Source organism: Pristiophorus japonicus, chromosome 8 (assembly GCF_044704955.1).
Source record: "Pristiophorus japonicus isolate sPriJap1 chromosome 8, sPriJap1.hap1, whole genome shotgun sequence".
Lineage (NCBI taxonomy): Eukaryota > Metazoa > Chordata > Chondrichthyes > Pristiophoridae > Pristiophorus > Pristiophorus japonicus.
In genome coordinates, this window is record NC_091984.1 from 69,037,830 (window position 1) to 69,049,025 (window position 11,196).

Genomic DNA, 11,196 nt, shown 5'->3' on the forward strand with positions numbered 1-11,196 from the left:
TACCTCGCCATTGACACTGGCATACTTCAATTTAGTACTCCTTAACCTACCACCATCATTGAGTTAAGACAATGTACCAGATGGTAGTTGAAATGTTTCAAATCTGCCATTTCCCAATCATCTACAACACTATTCAGTGTACCTCTTAAAATACCTAATTAGTCTTTTAACATGGTTACTATTAATTATCTGACTGAAAAAAAGATTTGGATCCCTCATGTTGCTTTCTACAGTCTACCTTATTTTTGGTGCTTTATATCTGCTAATCGTTTTAGTTATCCTCAACTGAGTTTCATATGACTCCCATTCCTCACCGTATACGAATGCACAGTACCAGAAAAGATCATTGTGGTCCATTTAGCCAATTCCAGTGTCAGTGAAATACTATATCCCATAATCCTTATAACCCTCTATCAAATTTTGTTTCTACTTTTTCACCAGGAATGCCCTGCGGGGTTCTCCCTGATCAGCCACTATAACTTTGGTGGAAGTCTAAATTACAGCGGAAGAACCCCCGAGGAAATTCCTGACATTTGTCTAATTTTCTGTTTGGCTTTAGATTAGTTTTCACCTCCTTGTTTAGCTTCTGTGGCCTAGGTCTTGCACTGAATCTCTTTTTTACCCTTAGGGATACACCCTAACTTATTTAGTATCCAACCTATGACATTTTAATATTCTAGCTTTTGAAATTGAAAGCATGTGAAAATATTATATGTAGGTTTTATAAATTTTTCTTTTCAAATATTTTGCCTACTTTGTAACAAGTTATCAATTTCTGAAGTGAGTTCATTAACTGTTTTAAAATTGATAAATTGTAATCTTCAATAAATTAGCAGCACAAATGTACAATTTGGACTTCTTTCACTCCATACAGTTCAACGCTCCAGCACAATGCAACAGTACATTTGAGTGATGATGATTATTGGTCGAATCATGCTGCTGTTTACAAAGGAAAGCCTCACAGGGCAATCTTTGAAGAAAGTCTGGAAAAGATCTACAGAAATATGTACAAGAAAGCTGCAGATAGCACATAAAGATTACATAGACCAGTATATTTCAGCCTTTTACTGTGTTCATACCAGGTTTGGGGCTTTTTTCCAACTGTTTGTGTTGTATTAGGATTCATAAATGGTGGCCAATAATTCATTGTGTTTTTACTATGTTTCCCACCTGTAGAAAGAATTAATGTCCATAATAATCATGATTAACTGTGGTTTTTGATATTGTCAAGAAAAAATTGAGACTGTCAGTAGATTCCCTATTGATTTTGAAAATATATTCTACTTTACAGCTTCACTTGTGTGTTAGAAGGGGGAGTGTTCCATTTAACTCGACTTTACCAGGATAATTAAAGTACCTGTTAAAATATTTTAACTTTTGCACCCAATATAAAGCGCACCACATTAGTTTTAGAAATAGCAAAAAAAATTGACATGCTCAGATTTTGTACCAAAATATTTTTGTCGTAGAAAAGTAGGATGAGTTACTACTTGGAGAGTTTAAGGAACTCATATCAGATAACTAAGCTTGCTTGAACTATGCGCATTCTGTTAGATCAATACGAAGTTAATGTTAGGATCAAAGGTTGTATCTATGAAAAATGAACTTTGTGCCACCAACCTCTGCTTGAAATCAAAATGATATCCATTGAAAAATATAGCACTTCACCTATGCTAAATGTCAGCTGCAGTGTCGGTGAAGGACAGCAGTCTGCTTTTATGCAGTCCTGGTTCACAGAGAAGTTCAATTCTCATCAGTGGTCTGTTGTAGTCTACTAAGCATTAGGTATCCATATTTAAATCATTTTAGAATTCCTCAAATAGTATATACTTTTATTAACATTTACAGTTTAGGCAGTCTATTGTGCAATATATTATAATCTCTTGCAGTTGTTAAAATTAGATAGTGGCTATCTCTAACTACTAATTTTGTTCATTAAGTCTTCATCTTTTTCATTAATCACAACTTTTTTTGTGAGAGAATAATTTGGAGTCCGACAAATTATTCCTGAACACAATGAATATCCTACATTTTTTTTGTTGTATTTGTGGAAATACATGTTTGCCAGTAACTTCCACGGGGGTTCTCAATTGTCCATTATAACTTTAGCAGAAACCTTGGAGACAAGCATAAGCAACCATTTATGCTGTTTTGCTGGGGTTTCCACTGAAGTTGTGGCAAGAGATCGGGGAACCACCATGGAAATTCTACCTCCATTTATTTTAAACAAAGATAAAATTATTATAATGCCACATTGAGCTTTTACTGGAAATGTTGAACACTGGAATCTGAGGAGTTAAGAAAGTATACAGATAATTCAACTTTAAAGAAACTGTTGAATTACATTGGTAGACCCTCTGTTCATTTCTCTAGTGCTTTTAATGTTTTTGAAAGCTTTAAATGTCGGAACAAACTGTATATAACAGTCATTTCCTTTTTATGCAAATCAGCAGAAGAATTACTCCTGTTACTTTAACTAACTTACATTTTCAATAATCTAGTTGTATGAGAGATCTCATCTGGTTAAAGGAATAATTCAGTCTATTGGGGGTCTTATGCAGCATTGGTGACAATCAATCTCTCATTGTATTAAGCAAGAAGTTTCTCAGTAAGAAACTAGAAGTGATTTGAATTTACTGTAATGATGAAACCTACAGAGGTGGTCTCACATCACTTTGGCTTCATACAGTCAGTATAATTTTGAAACATTTCAGGCTGTCCACAGAACTTCCCTAAAATTTACTGTTAGTTTATATTGTTAAAAAAGAACTAACATGATAGTCAGCTAGTTTCTAACTTTAAAAATGTCACCAGCGGTTGAAGGCTATGCTTTGCCTGATTCCGCACTTCCCACCGCTCCAGTATGGTTAAGCTGCTGTGTGCAGTATAATTGTCTTATTAGGCTGTCAATTTACTTTTGACAGAAAAGGTAAATACTTCTCCAAAACTGCATGATATAGAGAATCTATTGAAAAACATTGGCCTAGAAATTCCCTACCTTACCGCCGTCTGTTTGTGCTGTATTTCTGCAAAAAATGGTGGCCGCCTCGCATCCGCTCACTTCCGGGCTGGGACACAGCACCCACCATTTTGGTGGGTCCACAGCGCTGCCATTGCCAGCGTGGCCTATCAAATTCAAATGAGCAGATCGTGAGGTCAATCGGCATGCAATACCTGATTTGATGCATGACTGCGATTTTGGACGTCGCCGCACGCCATAACTCCCTCTCCAAACCACGCACGGAAGAACATGCATGTAGTAGCTCTGCAGAGACTCTGTCAGCACTTCTTAAAGGGACACACATATCTTTCAGGTAAGTTTGTATTTCAGCTTTTGGACTTTTTAATATTTTATTGAAGTAGTGGTTTGGTGCAATACATTTAAAAAGTTGTTAAAGTGTGCAGGTGATGTTGCTGGACACTTGCAAGGTTTTGTATGACAGAAATGCTGGAAATACTCAGCAGATTAGGCAGCATCTGTGGAGAAAGAAACACAGTTAATGTTTCAGGTCGAGATACTGCCTGACCTGCTGAGTATTTCGAGCATTTTCTGTTTTTATTTCAGATTTCCAGCATCCGCAGTATTTTGCCTCTGAGAAGACCACTTGCTCACAGTCCTAGGGGTCACATGGAGATGATGCAGACGCAGCAAAGGGGACAAGCTACTCGCAGAGGCAAGGGGAAGAAGCAGAAGAGGAGAAAGCGGAAAAAGAATGCAACTCAGCCAGACCCTTTCTGGCTGGGATATCCGGGATCGAATAATCCGTTTGCGGTACCATTGACCACAACCCCAATTCCCCTTTTAAAAATTTGTCCCATACCTTACCTTCCTTCTGTTACTGACCATCATAGCATCCTCTTGGCCACAATGCTGAAATACAAACCACCACAAAGCAAACTTTCTAATCCAACTTTAACAATATATACCTCCAATATGACATCAAGAAATCAACAAATCACCCTTGTGCATTCCATTCGTGAATATCTTGCGTGTCCCTTTGCCTATCCTAGTGATGTCATGCAATGTTTCCCCAGTGGTTGCAGCATAGCTGGTTGAAGCCTGCTGACTTTCATTGGGAGACACTGAGATGGCCTTGCAGGACGACCTCGAGAAGCTGGTGGCTGGAAGTTTCAAATCAAGGGACAGTGTTTCTTCCTTTTCTTCACTCTCCTCTTCCTCTTGTTGACCCATTGGCTGGGCAGGCTGGATTTCTTGGGTGCCTGAAATAAGGAAGGCACAAGGGTAGGATTGTGATGAAAGGAAGGGGATAAAGCAAAAGGTGCATGCTGACACCATGTGTAGCTTGTACATCAGAAGAGATTGTGGGATGAGGGTGAAGTGGGATGTGAGAAAGAGGATAATGTATGAGGATACCAGCTTCTTGTATTCTTTCAGCCCCGCCACTGGCCAAGGGCTCAACCATACCCCGGCCAAGAATGACCAGCATCATCTCCTCCAAGGGAGTGATGTGAAGCTAGAGGAATGTGAGGTGTGCCTCATGTTTGGTAGAGATTGTTGGTAGGTGAGTGATGGGGGGGGGGGGGTCATGCCCTGAGCAGTGTGTAAGGCTAGTGGAGCAGTTGCAGTTGGTAGGAGATGGCTTTTGAAGATGCATTCACTGATCTTGGCCATTGGTCTGAGGTCATGAAACTTCTTTGGGCACTGGAACCAGGTCCTGGGTGACACTGCTGGCATTGATGGCATCGGCAATCTGGCCCCGCATCCTTATTTCTGGAGGGCCTCCTGGCCCCCTGTGTGTAGAGGACCTCACTTCCATTTTTGCCCCCCTTCACAAAGCTGAAGTGCTGCAATGAGACTCAGGTGCCCTTTCCCTGGCATGTTGAATCATTTGTGTTAGTGCTAAAGCACTTTTGCCATTTTTTACATGCAGAAGGCAGTTCAGATTTAAGAGCAGAAGACTGCCATTTTGGAATTATTTTTAATTTTTTTTTCAGAAGGCAGTTGAGTTCCAAGAGCTAGAGGCTGCTATTTTAGAACGCTGTTCTCCTATAAGGACTCGAGACTGCTTTCTAAAATTACAGCCTTTCTTTAAGAAAAGGCTGCCACACTCCAGGGACGTTACAGCCACGCTTCATTGGGCCTTCTGCTGAGTGCACAGCCTGAGGCAGCATGTTCCACGCTAGGTTTATCTCTGATCATTCAAATCAGCTGTCAGCACCAAAATTAACAGTGCTGCCTGTGATCTTTTTTACAGGTGCGAGCAAACCTCTCCCCATGATGGCACTGCCCGTTTTCAGGCCTTATTGGATTTCTAGGCCATAGTCTGTTGCAATGTGAATCAGCAATAATGACACTGAAGATTAATTCTGATGAGATCAAGTCGATTTTCCTGATTAGTGTACTGAAAGATAAAGGTAGTAATTGTTTGAAAATACATCATTCTTATTGGCTGATGCTCAGATCTGATCACAAGACACTGAGGTACAGGTCAACTGCTACAGCATGCTACCATCAGCACACTTATTTGCCACAGCTTTGGGCAGTCAGTAAAAATGCTACAAAGACCCACAAAAACAAGGCAGTAATTATTTTAATAACAGAAAGGTGATTACACTATGTTTATTAATAATAATATCATTTTGTTATGTTTAATAACAGGGTGATGACATTATGTTTAATAACAGTGTTATAATGCTATATAATTATGCTTAATTTAATAAGAGGGTGATTTTACTCAAAATTCCTCCGTATTTGCACCCACAGATATGTGTAACCGGGCTGCAAATCATTTATGCAGCCTAAAAGATTGTGGACTTTTGGGCATAAGTGATTCAAGTGCATAAGTACAATAAGCCCAAATCTCCTCGATCTTTTATAGCCTTCTATTGATCCCTCCACCTGAACAGATCACTGCCCATAAAACTGGCACCTCCCCCAAATTAACAGAGCATCATTTACGAGTTTCCGGCAATTGCACGTGCTGAAATGCTTTCTTAAAATTAAGACCAGATTTTCTGGCGCAGCAGAAAACAGTCATTTTTCTGGTGTTTTAATGCAATTCTTCGAGTGTTTTAAAAAATATATATTCTCACTGTCACCTGCACTGTATTTTCTATTTCTTTTAATGCATTTTTATAGCATAAGTTGCATTATAAAACTTTAATTTTCATACTTAAAGAAGGTAAATATGGTTGCGAGTTTGGTGTTTTCCAATTGTTTACGCTGATTTATGCCCATTTTTACGTTAAGATGTATTCTAATGAGATTGGCAAGAAATTTGAGCGTAACTTGACATCAGTAGAATGGGCGTGGGAATGGCCATATTTTGGGTTGGGTTCACAGAGGAAATTCCAGGCTACTATGTTTAAAAAATATTAGGTCATTGTGCTATGTTTAATAATGGGATTATTGTGTTATGTTTAATAACTGGGTGATTGCAGAATGTTTAGTGACATCAGGTGATTGCACTATGCTTTCGTAACAGAAGAGTGATTATACAATGTTTAATAAGAGGATGATTGTACCATGTTTAATAACACATTGTAATTGCACTATGTTTAATAATAGGATGATTTGCATTATATTTAATAATAGAGGGTGGTTGCATTATGTTTTAATAATGGAGGGTGATTCTCACTGTGTTTAATGACAGGGTGATCACTATATTTAATAATGGATTGAGCACTATGTTTAATGCAGTGTCAGCTGTGGCTCAGTGGGTAGCACATTCGCTTCTGAATCAGAAGGATGTGGGTTCAAGTCCCACTCCAGAGACTTGAACACATAAATCTAGGCTGACACTCCAGTGCAGTGCTGAGGGAGTGCTGCACTGTCAGAGGTGCCGTCTTTCAGATGAGATGTTAAACCGAAGCCCCTCTCAGGACGTAAAATATCCCATGGCACTATTTCGAAGAAGAGCAGGGGTGTAACCCCTGGTGTCCTGGCCAATATATATCCCTCATTATCACAATGGCGTTTGTGGGAGTTTGTAGTGCACAAGCTGGCTGCCGCGTTTCCCGCATTACAACAGTAACTACATTCCAAAAGTACTTAATTGGCTGTAAAGTGCTTTGAGATGTCTGGTGGTCATGAAAGGCACTATATAAATGCAAGTCTTTCTTTCTTTAACACAAGATGACTGTGACATGTTTTAATAGCAGACAGCGATACAGAGATGTGACGCATTTAATATGCAGTCGCATCCAAAGATATCGATCACCCTAGCCTGAAATCACTGGAAGAGTACAGATGATTTCCCACTGATATTTAAATACTGATATTAAATACCCAGCTCTACCTCACCACAATCTCTCTCGACCCCACCACTTACTAATTGTCAGACTGCTTGTCCAGTATTCAGTCGTGGATGAGGAGAAATTTCCTCCAACTAACTATTGGGAAGACCAAAACCATTGTCTTCGGTCCCAACCACAAACTCTGTTCCCTAGCCACCAACTCCATCCCTCTTCCCTGGCAATTGTCTGTGGCTGAACCAGACTTTTTGCAACCTTGGTGTCATATTTGACCCCAAGATCAGCTTCCGACCACATTTATTCGCCATCACTAAGACCGCCTATTTTCATCTCCAGAACATCGTTGACTCCAACCCTGCCTCAGCTCATCTGCTGCTGAAACCCTCATCTGTGCCTTTGTTACCTCTAGATTTGACTATTCCATCACGCTCCTGGCCGGCCTCCTACGTTCTACCATCCATAAACTTGAGGTCATCCAAAACTCTGCTGCTCGTGTCGTAACTCGCACCAAGCCCTGTTCACCCGTCACCCCTGTGCTCGCTGACTTACAGTGGCTTCTGGTGAAGCAATACCTCGATTTAAAAATTCTCATTCTTGTTTTCAAATTCCTCCATGGCCTCGCCCTTCCCTATCTCTGATCTCCTCCAACTCCACAACCCTCCGGGATATCTGCACTCCTCTAATTCTGCCCTCTTAAGCATCCTCGATTTTAATCGCTCCACCATTGGTGGCTATGCCTTCAGCTGCCAAGGCCCTAAGCTCTGGAATCCCCTCCCTAAACCTCTCCGCCTCTCTACCTCTCTTTCCTCCTTTAAGACGTTCTTTAAAACCTACCTCTTTGACCAAGCTATTTTACTAACGTCTCTTTATATGGCTCGGTGTCAAATTTTGTTTTATAATGCTTCTGTGAACTGCCTTGGGACATTCTACTATGTTAAAGGCGCTATATGAATACAAGTTGTTGTTATAAAATGTCATCATTTCCAGTCTTGTGAACATAGGGGGGTGCGATTTTTATTGTTTGCCCATAACAGGCGAGAGGTCGGAGGGGCGGCAGTGTCGTCCACCCAAAGCTGGCCTCAGAAGGCTTAAATCATTTTCAGATATGGGCCTCATCAGCATCATTCAGGTGAGATGCCGAGCACTCATTGAGCACTGCAAGGCAGCTTTCTACACCGAGAGGCCATGAATGAATCAAGCCAGATTGTTGGCGCCAAGCCTTGGAGGAGGAAGAGGAGGAGAAGGGGAGTGGAAAGAATGAGACTTGCTGGTCCCTGGGCCTGCAGCAAGCGTTTGTCCTCTGTCGAGTTTGATCCCCTTCCGGAGGGGAGGTGGGGGTTAATAGGGAGCGGATATGAAAGAGTAGAAAAGAGCAGTGTTGTGGGGGGCTATGACAGTCACCCCCTGTTCCCTTGGCCAGATAAAATCGGCTTAGGCACTCGCTTTCAATTGCGATGGAGTGTGTGTTGTGTGCGGCTTATACAGGAAGTTGTACAGGAATTGACTCAGCAGTGATTCCTGTCAACCCTTGCGAAAAATAGCCTTTTGGGTAATGTAGCAGAGGGCAATAGAACTGGATCCCAATACCCTTAGGAGAAGGGGGTGAGAAGTCTGATCTGTGGCATCTCTTTTGTAGCACTGCAATACTTTTTTTATGTGTACAATAATTTATAAACTGTTTGACTGAGTGTTTAGTGATTTGGGTCTCGCTGGGGGTTGTGACCGCATTACAGTGTTGCCAGGTCTCCGACCAGAAAAATACGCTCGTATCTTCTGAAAGTTTATAATTGCTTACATTTTCTTTTTTTTACAAAATTTTACAGCAGTTGTCGAGTAACCAGTTTTACAGTTTTAATTATGGCATAATAATATCAGTGGCTAAGATAAGTTTTGGGTAAACCTGGATCATGGCCATTAGCATGTAAAGTGTTATTTTTATTAAGTGTGGAAATGACATGAAAGGTTCTTTATACAATAAGTTCCATAACAAATTTGAATGGTAGCTGTTAACACAATTCATTTAATGTGTGCGGCCCTCAACAGCTCATCAAAACTTGTTAAGTGGCCCTCCAGCCCAAAGAATTGCCAACTCCTGATTTACAAACTTGCCTGGCGGATCTTGGGTGTCCAAGAGGTAGAATTTGTGCACCTCCGATTTTCCACTGCCAGTCAACTGATTTTTGGACAAGAAACGGGCACTTGAAAATCACCCCAAGGTTTTTTTTAAATAAGTAAAATGAAATCTCCAAGGCAAAGTATTTAAGGCATGAAAATATTTAATTTTACAGTCAATATGAATTGCTATAGAAATATTTTTTATGAAGTTCTATTTATCAGGACACCACAGAAGTACAACAATGTTGAACATTTGTTTTCTTTATACTCCAAGCAGTCAGTAATAAAATTACTGTTTATAGTAATTATTAAGAACATACCAAAATCCTAGGTGAATTACTGAATAGATTTCCTAATTAATAATTCGGTATGCATATGATTAATTCAAGGTCTACGCTCTAACAGGCAATCCTGTTCCTTAGCTGAAGGACAGATCATAAAATGGGCTGGTGATTCTCAGAGGATAGCAACAGAGGATAAAGGAAATTGCGGGCAGTGAGATCTATCACCAACTCACTATCTGACCTGTATTTCCCTCCCTTCCAGGACCACTACAGGCCTTTCCTTCCTAGCCCACAGATTGGAATTGGAAGCAGGGGCAGGGCCCAAGTCCCCTGGCAGATTTCCCTCCCATCTGCCTGTGTTACCGTTGCTTCAAGGGGCCACAATGGGGAAAGTGTCAGTAGCCCCTGAGAAGCAGCGGTAACAGCCCTGTGTTGCTCCTATGGAGAGAAAGAGCATTTGTAGTGGTCTCCTTTTCCACCATTCTGGCCACAATACTTAGCTGTTGAAGGCCCCATTCTCAGCCGAGGCATTCACTGGGACAACTGGTTGTGAGATCTTTGAGGTGCTCCTGCCCCTTTAACGTAACTCCCAAGTGTTCCGATGCTGCAGTGGCAAACCTGCTGCAGGGCTGCTATGATTTTGCATCCTTGCAGCAGCAGTGGGAATTCTTTCCAGGGATATACCCGGCATCTTTAATGATGCATGAGGAAATTAGGTTGGGGTTCCAGTACTGTTGGTGACAAGTGGATGTTCCACCCAGCAGGAGCACACTGGTGCTCAAAGCAGAATCCTGGCCAATAAATCTAAAATTGAAGCACATTCATTACAAGTGATATGTAATAAAAAAGAACACAATTGCACTGTTTATTAAATCATATCTAAGTTTGCAGGTATAATGTAATTTTACATCTTTGCAAAGTGGTTTCTGGTACACATTAGCACAGAGCTGACAGTATAACTCAAGTGTCAGATTCAGATTTGATGCAAAGTGAGACCTCTACTAGGAAACCATCTCAAAACCAGTTTGCAGCACCCAAAGTATAACTCCAGTGCTGCACTTAAGTGATTCAATGCACACACGACCTGTTTTTTTTTGCATAGACTGTTTTCATGTTATGAGAGATTGGGTGGTCCTATTTTTTCTCGGTCAACATTAAAAATTCCTGTACCTGATCTGTGTCATTAACTGATTTACAATTAGTAGCACAACTGTAATCTGCTGACAGTTGACATTTCAGAGATGCCAGTCCAATAACTACAGTATAACTGTAGCTTTGTATCTTCATTAACATGGTGACAATAATGTACTTTTAAATGCATTTGTATAATTTTTATGCAACTTCAAGCTGATTTTGTTTAATGTAATGAAAATGATTTGCTGTTGTGTTATTTGCAATCTGTTTTGTAAGACAACACTTATAAATGTTTCAATAAAGTAAAAATGTGTCAGGAAATGGAGCTGAAATTTATAAGCAGTGAGTGATATAATTTAATAGAAGTGTACATGCGGTATCAGTTATTATTAAAATCAACTTTAGTTATGGACCCAATTTAATTATTATTTGGTTATTTGTTCATTAA

At 40.3% G+C, this 11,196-nt stretch overlaps 1 protein-coding gene across 3 annotated transcripts in view; it reads left to right on the top strand.

Moving 5' to 3' along the window:
- The window catches only part of spata6 (spermatogenesis associated 6), a 187,641-nt gene extending 176,674 nt beyond the window's left edge, over positions 1–10,967 (top strand). For 2 of the 3 annotated variants that reach the window (XR_011594060.1, XR_011594061.1), the window contains 2 exons: positions 875–5,376; positions 7,625–10,967. Coding sequence is in view for 1 of the 3 variants with exons in the window: in XM_070886907.1 (XP_070743008.1) it covers positions 875–1,034 (160 nt within the window). In the remaining 2 variants the exon portion in view is untranslated. Of the gene's footprint in view, positions 1–874; positions 6,061–7,624 lie in introns of those variants that run through there. The other variant, XM_070886907.1, reaches the window with a different exon arrangement.
- The last annotated feature ends 229 nt before the right edge of the window (positions 10,968–11,196 follow it).